This window comes from Antedon bifida, chromosome 9 (genome assembly GCF_963402885.1).
Source record: "Antedon bifida chromosome 9, ecAntBifi1.1, whole genome shotgun sequence".
NCBI lineage: Eukaryota > Metazoa > Echinodermata > Crinoidea > Comatulida > Antedonidae > Antedon > Antedon bifida.
The window spans coordinates 6,544,273-6,560,488 of NC_136234.1; the positions used below are offsets into that span (position 1 = coordinate 6,544,273).

The window sequence follows — 16,216 nt, forward strand, 5'->3', positions numbered from 1 at the left end:
ATCGCATCGCTTCCGGTTGTTGTTGTCATGGTTTCATTATGCACATAGAGGGCGATCTCATTGTTTATGAAGCTGCTGAGCTAGCAGCGAGAAGTTTCACCAGCAAACTGTTTTACTTTGGTTTATTTATGTATTTAGTTTCCGTTTCCGCTTAAATAACGTTGATCAGTTCTTCTATTTGATTTGTGCATAAGTAAACTAAATAAAAATGCCGAAAAAATCGAAAAAGGGTAAGGCAGGAAAGGGCAAAGGAAAAGGCAAAAAGGGGTAAGTCTCCAGCCAGAATACAGCCCTCAACAATTTTTAGGACAGGAGACACCACGACCGGGCACAGTCTGTCAATAAATCAGCTTTGGTCTTAGATAGGTAGGCCTAGGCCTACTCGATACTTGATGGCAAGTAGGCTATGCCTAGTCCCTAATCAATAAAACCAGGACTAAATAAGCCATGCATGCTACCATCATGATTTAATATAATTTTTTGAAATTCCTTTTTTTAAGAAAAAAGAAAGAAAAAAAATTTTCTGATGTGGCACTTGCTGTAGCAAATGCTAAAATATGGGAATCCCGATTGGCAGCGACAGAATTATCAAGACAAGAATTCCGAGAGAGTTCCAAACACCTTGCTCTTGAGAATGAAGCCTTGCAAGTGTCGATGCAGAAGACGGAAAAGGACACTGTGGACGTGATCACATTCTTAAAAAGAGAAGATCAAGCCAAGGAAGATTTGGTAAATAAATAAATAAAAGTAATCCAGTGCAAAAGTAAAGATAAGAAATAATTAGCTGATTGCTCACAACAAGAATGTTTGTAGTAGAAGGCCTTAGACCATCGCCGACCACCATGGCACGAACCCTGCCTACTGTACTGTATGTCTAACTTGTATGTTTTCTTCTTTTTTTTTATCAGATTGCAAAATTACAAAAGCAGTTGAAAGACACGAAAAGAGAAACCAGGAAAGAAAAAGAAATGATTGTACGTATTTTTTCCTATAATTAAAATTTAAACACAATTGTTCTTCCTTTTTATTTAATTTATTGCCATTTTGATATCAATGCTGATCAGGTAATTTTTGCATATAATAATTTACATATAATTTGCATATTAAACAACTCCTCAAATCCCACCTTTTTAATTTGCATTTTCAACATTAATTATTTTTGTTCTTTTTACATTTTCTGTTGATTGTTCAGAGCTTTGAACGTTATTAATATTATTATTATAATTTGATTTTTTTCCATAGATTTCAGATTTCACCGAAAAGATCCAGCAACTTGAAGATTCATTAGAAGACAAAGCAAATGAAGTGAAAATGATGCAAAGTGAATTAAAACTTGTGAAGGAATTTAGAAGAAAAAGAGGGACGATGCAAAAAGAACTTGACGAGGTAAAAAAACAGCCTATTTCATGCCAAGCTTAGCCCTTTCTCCTCGAAGAGCAAGATATAACTCATAAAGTATTTATTTTCATTGAACACCCCTCTCCAACAATTTAAACATTTCAAATTTAAAAAAAAAACATGATATAATGTAAATTATTTACAGTGATTTTTTATTTTGTTCATTAGTTTGTTTTCCCATGGTTGTGCAGGTGAAAAAAGAGAATGTAGTACTATACTGTAAAATGTATATTATATCTTTATTCAGATAAAAGAAGAAATGTATATAACAAATAAAGAACACAAACACCAGCTTCAACGAATGGAGCACAAATTCTTTGAAGAGAAGATTCGATTGCAACAAGAAGCAAGTCAGAAAATTGCCGAGCTTGCTGAGAGAGCTCACACGGAGGCAATAAGGTAACAAGTGTTACAATGCATCTGTTGTGGACAAAATTCACATCATCTAATCTGTTAATAGACTTGATGTATTCAATCCATTTCCCTGTATCTCTCAGAGATTTTGTACATTATACATTACAATTAAAATTTAATAATTTTCTGTAGTAAATTAGATGAGACGACACGATCTGTTTACAAGGAGAACGTGCGAGTGAACGAAGCATTATGTTACCACATGAAAGAGACGGATGAGTTAGAAAAAACTAAAAAGGAGCTGGAGAAGAAGAACAAGCAGCTAGAGGAAGGAAGGGAACTGAATGATCTGCTTGTTCAAGAAAAGGTGGTGGAAGCTAAAAAACACAAGAACCAGATACGAATGGTAAGTCCATTTTCATGCCATGAGGCAACATATAAGAAATGGCATTTTAGACATGTATGCTGACATGTATGCTGACCAATCTGGGTTCAAATCTAGGTTCCATACCAATACTAAGGCTCTTTGATTTAAAATTATTTACCTAAATGTTTACATTTTTTAAATATATTTTCCTTACTTTTAATACTCAAAAAAATGTAATTAAAAATATATTTTCCTACTTTTACCATTAATCTTAGATTGTATGCATAAAATATGCATTTTAAAATATATTTTCCCTATTTTCAATACTATTACTACATTTTTCTGTTTTTATTAGTTACAAGAGAAAGTAACGAGTTTAGAAACGGCACTAAGCCACGTGGTGAAAGAATTTGAGCGTGAACGTGACCTGGTTGTTGGCAAGGCTTCCATTGAGACGGAGTCAAGTAAAGTTGAGATTGCTAAGTTACTGCGGACAGTTGAACTAAGGTCAAAGGAGATGAATAAAGTGAAACGACTCGCCAAGGCTGTGTTGGACCAGGTACAGTTATATAGTACTATCATTATGCACTATTTTGAAGCATATATCATTTATTTATTTTGTATTAAAATAGATTATTTCTATTACTGTATATCCTCTGGTATAATCCCACCCCTAGAACACAAAATTGGGTCGGCTTTGGGGGTGGGACTATACTCGGGGAAACCCTGGTTCAGGAAAAAAAAATGATTGGTAAACATTTTTTGTAAAAACTGGCTAGATAGAGGCTTACATCCAGACCAAAAGTCAATACTGGGACTATACCAAGGGATATGTCTGTTTGTGACATCAGAGACTATGGCTGGTATTCATGAAAGGGGACTAACTTTAGTCCTGGACTATCTCTGGATTTAGTCCTGGACTATTTTGAAATGGTATTCATGAAAGGGGACTATCTTTAGTCCTGGACTAAACCTGGACTAAACCTGGACTAAAACCGGCAAAAGATAGTCCACCCAAGGGGTAGGTTTAAGAAAGTTAGTCCTGGACTATCTCAAGAATAGCTCGAAAAAAATGGCGGCCTGAGGTAAGGTAGGTTACAAGTGTGACAACTTTAAAACCATATTTAAGAAACAAAATATTATTAATCATTTTTATTTGTATCAAATTAGTAAATATAACGTATATTTAATATAATAAAGTACTTTAGAAAGTAAAAAAATTATATTTAGTAAGTTAATTTAGTGTGTTTAATCTAGGCCCAAAAGCTAGGCCCACAGTTTCAATTCTGACAGCGCTTGCCTAGGGCCATATTGCCTAGCAACCACCCTATACTGCTAGTGTTAAAACGATTTGTTCTTCATTAAGCGCACATTTAACTTTTTTTAAAGATGTAAATCACTTTATATATCTTAATTTGTAATATATTTTACATTGTTATAATTTTTGTTAAAAATGATGATAGATGGATATAGCCTAGCTAGCTAACTAGGCCGCAGTCTAGTATTTAGTAAGCCTAGCTAGCTAGTACCTAGTAGTAGCCTAGGCCTACTACTAATTAACTAGGCCTCTCTAGACTCTGCCATTGGCTAAGTCGATGGGCATTGCAAGGCCCTACATCAGGTAGTCAGTAAACAGTAGTCTTAGCCTATTGTAGGCATACCTTGTATTACTTAGTATGCCTTGTCTAGGCCTAGACTGGAATGCAGTGTTAGGTATTTTCAAAATATTGGATCAATTTACATAGGACGTCCTGTTGAAGTAATTTTAATTTGGCATAATAAATGCAATAGGCCTAGGCTAATAGTTAGTAGTAAATATTAGATACTGTATATATTTTAATATCATTTATTTATTTTTCTACTAGTATTGGTTTAGACAGCTGAACAAATGTTTGGTGAATATTATATGCCTCCACTACCTTCCTAGTTACATGGAATGCTGCTGTTAGTCAGGTAAGGTATTAATAAGATAAAAATAAAAAAATTTATATACAACCTGTTGAATTAATTTTAATTTGGCATAGTAAATGTAAATAGGCCTAGGCTAGTAATAGTTTCAATATTTTTTTGGATAATATAGTTTAATTTCATTTATTTTTCTATTGGTTTAGACTGCTGAACACATATATCTGGTCAATATTAGGCTACATGGAATGATGCTGTCGGTCAAGTAAGGTAATAAGATAAAGACAAATATTTAAAATGTATTAATAAATTGTCTAAAAAAATTGCATCCTGCTAACTACACAAGATGGGTGGGGGATTGAATCCACTCACTGTATAGTTATATAGGGGGAAGGCTTAATTTTCTGGATATTTTCATCATAATTATTCGAGTACAAGTTCAAGAGGTATTATTGAAAACAAAAATGAAGTGGAGTATTGTGACAAATTATCTAGTCTTTGCAGCCTACAGTCTTTGTTGGCCAGGGCTAGAGATTGTCTATCGTCTACCGCTATTATCTGTACCGTGTTTCAGTTGTAAAGCTGTTTGGATGTAATTTAACATTATTTAAATATTTTTTTTTTAGATACAATTGCTAACAAACCTGGATGGAGCGCAATAATCATGCAGAGAGAAACAGGACTATCAAAACAATTGTATACGTTTTAGCAAGTTGTACTTGTGTAGTAATAAATGAAAATAAGAAAATCCACATATGAAACTTTTTAAATTACTCTATTGTTTTATTCAAAAACAGTAAATAAATAAATTCAAATACCATATTACTGTAGTACATTCATGTTCAGATCACAGCATTCTGTCCAACTTTTATTTAGATAAATAATTCCTGACTGAAATATATATTATATACAATTGTCATCAAAATAAATAGTTTTGTTACTTAAAGATGGTCATCATGTCTTGAATTATTTATGTCCAATTCTCAATTCTGCAGTTTATACTCTGATAATTTTGCAATCACAGCTCCAACAATGAAAATAGTAGTATAGTCCTAATAACAGTATTTAATTTAATCAGTCTTTAAACAATGTTGATGCCTTGCTGACTTGAAAATCTGTGTAGATAAAAAAAAAAGGTAATTTACAATAAAATATTGGAAATTAATCATTACTGTATTATTGTTTTTTTTATATTTTCCTGTGAAATTACCTTTTATAATCAATATTTCTTTTGAACATGTTTTTTCTTATTTCTCTGGTTTTTGTTTGCTTTGCTATATTTATTTGTTTGTTTTATGTATTTATATGAGGGCCCCTTGAATTATGGTCATCATGCATCATCATCATGCACAAAAATAAATAAAACATTTGAAATAATTATATATAAGGTAGTGCACTATTTAAATGTGATATCTCATTGTAAATCTTATGGACACAGATCTTCAATTAAATAATGCATGTTATTGTTATGCCTACTACCAGGAGAGACTACCCTGGTCAGTAGCTAGTAGAAAAGGCAGGCAGGCTATTGCTCTACTCTAGTCTAGTAGTAGAAACTAGATGGACAAGGTTGCAGCTAGCTAGGTTAGGCCTAGTTTTTTTAAATTTAATCATCATATTATTATTATTATTATTATGAATCAACCTACTGTAACAGATCAATTAATAACAAATGATGCATCCATTTTTTTAAACAAAATATAAAAAAGGACAAAATTAGTAGTACTACCCCTTTGGATAGTAGCACTACTACTAGTAGTAGCAGTAGTAGAAGGAGTCTGCCTATAATCCTCCTATATAATATAGGCCTAGTAGTTAGCTAGGGCCTAGGCTAGTCTAGATCTAAAGAAAAGAGTAGACAGTAGTTACTACTGGAACTAACCTAGGCCTAGCTAGGTAATAGGCCATATTTTTAGTGAAATTAATAGTGTAGGCCTAGGACTATAGGTAGAATAGTGGGTAGGAATACTAGGCCTAGATAGTAGTTGCGCCTAGGCTAGTCTAGGTAGGCCTAGAGAGAGGTAGGCTAGGCCAACAAGATAGGTCTACTACTACTAAGGCTAGCTAGCTAGCTAGCTAGGCATATGCTAGGCCTGAAGTTCGCCTTAAAATTCAATTTCTTTACATGAAATTCAAATAAAATTACACAAGAATCTTCTTGAAATATTCAAGACTTACTTTTTTTTCCCAATAATTTCATTTATGCTTCTGGTTTAATGGCAAAATTGGTTGTTTTATGTTACTATAGTATTTATTCATCAGGCATCTGTCACACGTGTACACGTACTGTGTGCAGAACCTATAATCTGACCTCTAGTTGAACTTGTGCAGGGTAAATTATACCCTGGACGCGTAGTACGCGAATGCAATGCTAGCGTGTTTAGAACAAGTTTAGAAGGAAACATCATGGACCACCTAGCTGCTGTAATTTTCCATGGCTTAAGGGCCTTTCACACCTGTTCCGGCACGGTTCCGGTCCGGCGCCGGAAAATCCAATCGAACGTCAATGTTTCGTTTTCACGCGGCTACGCGCATATCGATTGGCGCATAGCCGCGTGGAGCGTCGTAAAAACGAAACATTGATGTTCGATTCGCCGGACCGGAACCGTGCCGGAACAGGTGTGAAAGACCCTTTAATCCAGGACTAGTTAGTCCAGGTTTCATGAATACGATATCAAGGATAGTCCAGGATTATCCTTAGTCCTGGACTAGATAGTCCAGGACTAAGGATAGTCCAGGACTAAAGATAGTCCCCTTTCATGAATACCAGCCAATGGGATTATAGTCAAAAGATATATGGTATACTTATATCATATTGGGATTTTATGCAGTTTGTCTATGAAACAGATTTGTTTCTATATTAACCATATTTATAACTTATTTTTTATTGTTTAGCAATATATTTTTATTTTGTTAATAGAGAACTGAAATGGAACAGTTTTTCCTTGATTCTCTGGACCATGTAAAGAAAGAGATCGTTGCAAACCGCGCTAAGTACCGTCGAGATGCCGCTATGGCGTATCATCGACGAATGCTGGACGCCCATGCTGGGAAAGTAGATTACCCAAAAATAAGGACGTTTAGGCATGCAGATACAAGTACGAATAGCGTGTTCAACGACCTCAAGGCTGCTGAAGATTGGTATGCTCAACGAATGAATTTCAAAATTTAAGTTTAATATTTATTAAATTGATTTGATATTAATATTGTAAAAAAGATAGATTTATTAAAAAAAGTATTTTATTTAGGAATGGACTTGGGGCTCAATTAGATATTGGAGAATTAACTTGGGAACAACGAGAGCGCATACTTAGACTTCTGTTTGCCAAGATGAATGGAACTAAAGTACGTCCCAAGCCACCATCAGACTTTGGACCAATCAAACCAAGTTTGTCGATTGACACTGCTTCATTTGAAAGGTAATAATCGCACTTATCATGTTGCACAATGTTTTAGTTGCTGTTAAATTGATCAGTCTTAAGCTCTGTCTACACTATCAAAAAAATGTGATGTCCCCATAATGAACATGATGATGTCATATCACTACTATATTTGGGCACATCACACATTTTTGTCAAACTAGTTTGATAGTGTAAACAGAGCTTAACTATCGTCTATTATATTCTATCTTGCAGACTAGCCATTGAGGGACCATCCGACAGTGATAAAACATTTCTCACTCAAGCCAATCTGGAAGGAGCGATGGAGCGTGCGATTATCCCCGATATCGGGGTATCCGCAACAGACTTACCACAAGAATCAATCTCTTAAAGTTTTATAGCATGTTAATAATTCATCTTCCATTTCGTGACCACCTCACTTCAATATTTATTTTTATCCAAATTTTATAAAAATTTTAAAATTCTCCAATATAAATACACAGGTATATAATTAATAAAGCGGTGCTTTTCAATTAACATCTATAACCAGTCTACCATTTTTTAGAAGTATCTTTGAAAAGTTTTTTGTGTGAATTGTAAATGAATTATATAAAGTAAATAAATGTATTGTCCTTCAACTGTATACAGTATTTATATTGGTAGGTAATGGGTTTGATTCAAATTATATGCTACAGAAATGGTTCATGGGAATATGTAAAGGAATTAAAACAGTTTAAACGTTTTTCTGAAGAACACAAACTTTGTAATTGGATTTCCAACTTCAGTATAACAATTATTTTAATGTTTACATCTTTGGTCTTTTTAGTGTGTCTGACTGTAAATAAAAGTCAAATAGATTATTACTGTTACTGTATATATTTTGTATTTCTGTACTGTACATCGTAAAAATGTTTGAAACCAAAATATGATAATTTTAATGCAGTAAATAGAGCGTATCTTGAGGATGAGCGAATTAAATTTGAAAGTTTGTTTTGCCTCTGATCTTCTCTTTGGTCCTATTTATTATTGCGCCCTCAATTTATTTTCAATCAAAAAACAAATCTGAAAATTGAGATTTTCTCTTCCGCGTGCCAAATGTGGCTTGTGTCAAGCTAGCCAACAATAAGCCAGCCGACAATAAGCCAGCCCACTTTTATTTTTTCCAGCCGACAATAACTATGAAACGCCGTTTGTGTATTTTTTACATTTTCAGGGTTGCTTATGGTTTTTATGGTATTAGAAATTCAATATTTGTGAGAAAACGGCGGATTGTTCCTGGGAGTCACTTGGTGGGATTATACTAGGGTACCTCTTTAGTCGTCCAGTATAGGTTAGAGTAGGACCACTGGTCACGTTTACTCAGCATTTATCTTTTAAATCTGAGTGTAACTCGATTACGATTTTTTAAATAGTGAAATGTGATACTGTATTTGTGAGAAAATGGCGGATTGCTCCTGGGAGTCACTTGGTGGGATTATACTAGGGTGCCTCCTTAGTCATCCAGTATAAGTTAGAGTAGGGCCGCTGGTCCCGTTTACTCAGCATTTGTCTTTTAAATCTGAGTGTAACTCAATTACGATTTTTTATATATAGTGAAATTTGATACTGTATTTGTAAGAAAACGGCGGATTGCTCCTGGGTGTCACTTGTTGGGATTATACTAGGGTACCTCCTTAGTCGTCCAGTATAAGTTAGAGTAGGGCCGCTGGTCCCGTTTACTCAGCCCTCATCTTTTAAATCTGAGTGTAACTCAATTACGATTTTTAATATTATAGTGAAATTTGATACTGTATTTGTGAGAAAATGGCGGATTGCTCCTGGGAGTCACTTGGTGGGATTATACTAGGGTACCTCCTTAGTCGTCCAGTATAAGTTAGAGTAGGACCGCTGGTCCCGTTTACTCAGCCCTCATCTTTTAAATCTGAGTGTAACTCAATTACGATTTTTAATATTATAGTGAAATTTGATACTGTATTTGTAAGAAAATGGCGGATTGCTCCTTGGAGTCACTTGGTGGGATTATACTGGGGTACCTCCTTAGTCGTCCAGTATAAGTTAGAGTAGGACCGCTGGTCCCGTTTACTCAGCATTTGTCTTTTAAATCTGAGTGTAACTCAATTACGATTTTTAATATTATAGTCAAATTTGATACTGTATTTGTGAGAAAATGGCGGATTGCTCCTGGGAGTCACTTGGTGGGATTATACTTTTTAGTCGTCCAGTATAAGTTAGGGTGGGACCACTGGTCACAAATACAGTATCAAATTTCACTATTTAATATTAAAAATCGTAATTGAGTTACACTCAGATTTAAAAGATAAATGCTGAGTAAACGGCCACTCTAACTTATACTGGACGACTAAGGAGGTACCCTAGTATAATCCCACCAAGTGACCCCCAGGAGCAATCCGTCATTTTCTCACAAATACTGCATAAAAGTTCACTATATATAAAAAATCGTAATTGAGTCTAATAGTATTAGAAATTCAATATTTGTGAGAAAATGGCGGATTGTTCCTGGGAGTCACTTGTTGGGATTATACTAGGGTACCTCCTTAGTCGTCCAGTAAAAGTTACAGTAGGACCGCTGGTCCCGTTTACTCAGCATTTATCTTTTAAATCTGAGTGTAACTCAATTACGATTTTTAATATTAAAGTGAAATTTTATACTGTATTTGTGAGAAAACGGCGGAGTGCTCCTGGAAGTCACTTGGTGGGATTATACTTAGGTACCTCCTTAGTCGTCCAGTATAAGTTAGGGTGGGACCACTGGTCCCGTTTACTAATCCCTCATCTTTTAAATCTGAGTGTAACTCAATTACTATTTTTAAAATTATAGTGAAATTTGATACTGTATTTGTGAGAAAATGGCGGATTGCTCCTGGGAGTCACTTGGTGGGATTATACTAGGGTACCTCCTTAGTCGTCCTGTATAAGATAGAGTAGGACCGCTGGTCCTGTTTACTCAGCCCTCATCTTTTAAATCTGAGTGTAACTCAATTACGATTTTTAATATTATAGTGAAATTTGATACTGTATTTGTGAGAAAACGGCGGATTGCTCCTGGAATTCACTTGGTGGGACTAGGGTACCTCCTTAGTCGTCCAGTATAAGTTAGAGTAGGACCGCTGGTCCTGTTTACTCAGCCCTCATCTTTTAAATCTGAGTGTAACTCAATTACTATTTTTAAAATTATAGTGAAATTTGATATTGTATTTGTGAGAAAATGGCGGATTGCTCCTGGAAGTCACTTGGTGGGATTATACTAAGGTACCTCCTTAGTCGTCCAGTATAAGTTAGAGTAGGACCACTGGTCCCGTTTACTCAGCCCTCATCTTTTAAATCTGAGTGTAACTCAATTACGATTTTTAATATTATAGTGAAATTTGATACTGTATTTGTGAGAAAATGGAGGATTGCTCCTGGGAGTCACTTGGTGGGATTATACTAGGGTACCTCCTTAGTCGTCCAGTATAAGTTAGGGTGTGACCACTGGTTCCGTTTACTCAGACCTCTCACAAAGTAAAACTAAAATGGGTATATAGTAGCGCACAATGCTAAACTAAACCTGTTTATTAATACTGTGCACAAGTACATACAAAATGGGTATAGTAGCGCACAGTGCTAAACTAAATCCTATTTATTATCACTGTGCGCAAGTACATACAAAATGGGTATAGTAGCGCACAGTGCTAAACTAAATCCTATTTATTATCACTGTGCTCAAGTACATACAAAATGGGTATAGTAGCGCACAGTGCTAAACTCAATCCTATTTATTATCACTGTGCTCAAGTACATACAAAATGGGTATAGTAGCGCACAGTGCTAAACTCAATCCTATTTATTATCACTGTGCTCAAGTACATACAAAATGGGTATAGTAGCGCACAGTGCTAAACTCAATCCTATTTATTATCACTGTGCGCAAGTACATACAAAATGGGAAAGGTAGCGCACAGTGCTAAACTCAATCCTATTTATTATCACTGTACTCAAGAAAAAACAAAATGGGTATAGTAGCGCACAGTGCTAAACTCAATCCCATTTAATATCACTGTGCTCAAGTACATACAAAATGGGTATAGTAGGGCACAGTGCTAAACTAAATCCTATTTATTATCACTGTGTTCAAGTACATACAAAATGGGTAAGGTAGCGCACAGTGCTAAACTCAATCCTATTATTATCACTGTGCTCAAGTACATACAAAATGGGTAAGGTAGCGCACAATGCCAAACTAAATCCTATTATTATCACTGTGCTCAAGTACATACAAAATGGGTATAGTAGCGCACAGTGCTAAACTGAATCCTATTTATTATCACTGTGCTCAAGTACATACAAAATGGGTATAGTAGCGCACAGTGCTAAACTAAATCCCATTTATTATTACTGTGCTCAAGTACATACAAAATGGGTATAGTAGCGCGCAGTGCTAAACTCAATCCTATTATCACTGTGCTCAAGTACATACAAAATGGGTATAGTAGCGCACAGTGCTAAACTCAATCCCATTTATTATCACTGTGCTCAAGTACATACAAAATGGGTATAGTAGCGCACAGTGCTAAACTCAATCCCATTTATTATCACTGTGCTCAAGTACATACAAAATGGGTATAGTAGCGCACAGTGCTAAACTAAATCCTATTTATTATCACTGTGCTCAAGTACATACAAAATGGGTATAGTAGCGCACAGTGCTAAACTAAATCCTATTTATTATCACTGTGCTCAAGTACATACAAAATGGGTATAGTAGCGCACAGTGCTAAACTGAATCCTATTTATTATCACTGTGCTCAAGTACATACAAAATGTGTATAGTAGCGCACAGTGCTAAACTGAATCCTATTTATTATCACTGTGCTCAAGTACATACAAAATGGGTAAGGTAGCGCACAGTGCTAAACTCAATCCTATTTATTATCACTGTGCGCAAGTACATACAAAATTGGTATAGTAGCGCACAGTGCTAAACTCAATCCTATTTATTATCACTGTGCTCAAGTACATACAAAATGGGTAAGGTAGCGCACAGTGTTAAACTCAATCCTATTTATTATCACTGTGCGCAAATACATACAAAATGGGTATAGTAGCGCACAGTGCTAAACTCAATCCTATTTATTATCACTGTGCTCAAGTACATACAAAATGGGTAAGGTAGCGCACAGTGCTAAACTCAATCCTATTTATTATCACTGTGCTCAAGTACATACAAAATGGGTATAGTAGCGCTCAGTGCTAAACTCAATCCTATTTATTATCACTGTGCTCAAGTACATACAAAATGGGTATAGTAGCGCACAGTGCTAAACGGAATCCTATTTATTATCACTGTGCTCAAGTACAAACAAAATGGGTATAGTAGCGCACAGTGCTAAACGGAATCCTATTTATTATCACTGTGCTCAAGTACATACAAAATGGGTAAGGTAGCGCACAGTGCTAAACTCAATCCCATTTATTATCACTGTGCTCAAGTACATACAAAATGGGTAAGGTAGCGCACAGTGCTAAACTCAATCCTATTTATTATCACTGTGCTCAAGTACATACAAAATGGGTATAGTAGCGCACAGTGCTAAACTCAATCCTATTTATTAATACTGTGCTCAAGTACATACAAAATGGGTTAGGTAGCGCACAGTGCTAAACTTAATCCTATTTATTATCACTGTGCGCAAGTACATACAAAATGGGTATGGTAGCGCACAGTGCTAAACTCAATCCTATTTATTATCACTGTGCGCAAGTACATACAAAATGGGTATGGTAGCGCACAGTGCTAAACTCAATCCTATTTATTATCACTGTGCGCAAGTACATACAAAATGGGTATGGTAGCGCACAGTGCTAAACTCAATTCTATTTATTATCACTGGGCGCAAATACATACAAAATGGGTATAGTAGCGCACAGTGCTAAACTCAATCCTATTTATTATCACTGTGCTCAAGTACATACAAAATGGGTATAGTAGCGCACAGTGCTAAACTCAATCCTATTTATTATTACTGTGCGCGAGTGAAACCAAAATGTGTATAGTAGCGCACAGTGCTAAACTCAATCCTATTTATTATGACTGTGCTCAAGTACATACAAAATGGGTATAGTAGCGCACAGTGCTAAACTCAATCCTATTTATTGTCACTGTGCTCAAGTACATACAAAATGGGTAAGGTAGCGCACAGTGCTAAACTCAATCCTATTTATTATCACTGTGCTCAAGTACATACAAAATGGGTATAGTAGCGCACAGTGCTAAACTCAATCCTATTTATTATTACTGTGCTCAAGTACATACAAAATGGGTATAGTAGCGCACAGTGCTAAACTCAATCCTATTTATTATCACTGTGCTCAAGTACATACAAAATGGGTATAGGAGCGCACAGTGCTAAACTCAATCCTATTTATTATCACTGTGCTCAAGTACATACAAAATGGGTATAGTAGCGCACAGTGCTAAACTGAATCCTATTTATTATCACTGTGTTCAAGTACATACAAAATTGGTAAGGTAGCGCACAGTGCTAAACTCAATCCCATTTATTAACACTGTGCTCAAGTACATACAAAATGGGTAAGGTAGCGCACAATGCTAAACTAAATCCTATTATTATCACTGTGCTCAAGTACATACAAAATGGGTAAGGTAGCGCACAGTGCTAAACTCAATCGTATTAATTATCACTGTGCTCAAGTACATACAAAATGGGTATAGTAGCGCACAGTGCTAAACTCAATCCTATTTATTAATACTGTGCTCAAGTACATACAAAATGGGTAAGGTAGCGCACAGTGCTAAACTCAATCCTATTTATTATCACTGTGCGCAAGTACATACAAAATGGGTATGGTAGCGCACAGTGCTAAACTAAATCCTATTATTATCACTGTGCTCAAGTACATACAAAATGGGTAAGGTAACGCACAGTGCTAAACTCAATCCTATTTATTATCACTGTGCTCAAGTACATACAAAATGGGTATAGTAGCGCACAGTGCTAAACTCAATCCTATTTATTATCACTGTGCTCAAGTACATACAAAATGGGTATAGTAGCGCACAGTGCTAAACTCAATCCTATTTATTATCACTGTGCTCAAGTACATACAAAATGGGTATAGGAGCGCACAGTGCTAAACTGAATCCTATTTATTATCACTGTGCTCAAGTACATACAAAATGGGTATAGTAGCGCACAGTGCTAAACTGAATCCTATTTATTATCACTGTGCTCAAGTACATACAAAATGGGTAAGGTAGCGCACAGTGCTAAACTCAATCCCATTTATTATCACTGTGCTCAAGTACATACAAAATGGGTATAGAAGCGCACAGTGCTAAACTCAATCCTATTTATTATCACTGTGCTCAAGTACATACAAAATGGGTATGGTAGCGCACAATGCTAAACTCAATCCTATGTATTATCACTGTGCTCAAGTACATACAAAATGGGTAAGGTAGCGCACAGTGCTAAACTCAATCCTATTTATTATCACTGTGCTCAAGTACATACAAAATGGGTATAGTAGCGCACAGTGCTAAACTGAATCCTATTTATTATCACTGTGCGCAAGTACATACAAAATGGGTATCGTAGCGCACAGTGCTAAACTGAATCCTATTTATTATCACTGTGCTCAAGTACATACAAAATTGGTATAGTAGCGCAAAATGCTAAACTCAATCCCATTTATTATCACTGTGCGCAAGTACATACAAAATGGGTATGGTAGCGCACAGTGCTAAATTAACTAAATCCTATTATTATCCCTGTGCTCAAGTACATACAAAATGGGTATAGTAGCGCACAGTCCTAAACTCAATCCCATTTATTATCACTGTGCTCAAGTACATACAAAATAAGTAAGGTAGCGCACAGTGCTAAACTAAATCCTATTTATTATCACTGTGCTCAAGTACATACAAAATGGGTATAGTAGCGCACAGTGCTAAACTCAATCCTATTTATTATCACTGTGCTCAAGTACATACAAAATGGGTAAGGTAGCGCACAGTGCTAAACTCAATCCTATTTATTATCACTGTGCTCAAGTACATACAAAATGGGTATAGTAGCGCACAGTGCTAAACTCAATCCTATTTATTATCACTGTGCTCAAGTACATACAAAATGGGTAAGGTAGCGCACAGTGCTAAACTCAATCCTATTTATTATCACTGTGCTCAAGTACATACAAAATGCGTATAGTAGCGCTCAGTGCTAAACTCAATCCTATTTATTATCACTGTGCTCAAGTACATACAAAATGGGTATAGTAGCGCACAGTGCTAAATTTAATCCTATTTATTATCACTTTGCTCAAGTACATACAAAATGGGTATAGTAGCGCACAGTGCTAAACTCAATCCTATTTATTATCACTGTGCTCAAGTACATACAAAATGGGTAAGGTAGCGCACAGTGCTAAACTCAATCCTATTTATTATCACTGTGCTCAAGTACATACAAAATGGGTATAGTAGCGCACAGTGCTAAACTCAATCCTATTTATTATCACTGTGCTCAAGTACATACAAAATGGGTATAGGAGCGCACAGTGCTAAACTGAATCCTATTTATTATCACTGTGCTCAAGTACATACAAAATGGGTATAGTAGCGCACAGTGCTAAACTGAATCCTATTTATTATCACTGTGCTCAAGTACATACAAAATGGGTATAGTAGCGCACAGTGCTAAACTGAATCCTATTTATTATCACTGTGCTCAAGTACATACAAAATGGGTATGGTAGCGCACAGTGCTAAACTTAATCCCATTTATTATCA

General features: G+C 35.6%; 1 protein-coding gene and 1 long non-coding RNA gene across 2 annotated transcripts; both read left to right on the plus strand.

Annotated features, from left to right (window-relative positions):
- The first annotated feature begins 60 nt into the window (after positions 1-60).
- On the plus strand, positions 61-8,406 carry LOC144852575 (basal body-orientation factor 1-like). Its single transcript, XM_078710469.1, has 10 exons — positions 61-267; positions 501-729; positions 909-974; positions 1,243-1,386; positions 1,646-1,797; positions 1,945-2,158; positions 2,475-2,678; positions 6,945-7,165; positions 7,273-7,443; positions 7,660-8,406. Exons 1-10 carry the CDS (start codon positions 209-211, stop codon positions 7,793-7,795), a joined length of 1,596 nt encoding a protein of 531 aa, XP_078566595.1. The 5' UTR covers positions 61-208; the 3' UTR covers positions 7,796-8,406.
- On the plus strand, positions 3,983-5,119 carry LOC144852129 (uncharacterized). Its single transcript, XR_013614265.1, has 3 exons — positions 3,983-4,072; positions 4,231-4,294; positions 4,651-5,119. It is a non-coding gene; the product is annotated as an uncharacterized LOC144852129 (long non-coding RNA).
- Positions 8,407-16,216: the final 7,810 nt, after the last annotated feature.

Bases quoted from the DNA above. Each gene is read 5' to 3' on its own strand.
- LOC144852575 (XM_078710469.1), top strand. From the start codon at position 209: ATGCCGAAAAAATCGAAAAAGGGTAAGGCAGGAAAGGGCAAAGGAAAA. The intron at 1,798-1,944 runs GTAACAAGTGTT...AATTTTCTGTAG, and splicing joins GCTCACACGGAGGCAATAAG to TAAATTAGATGAGACGACAC. The intron at 7,166-7,272 runs GTATGCTCAACG...TATTTTATTTAG, and splicing joins CTCAAGGCTGCTGAAGATTG to GAATGGACTTGGGGCTCAAT.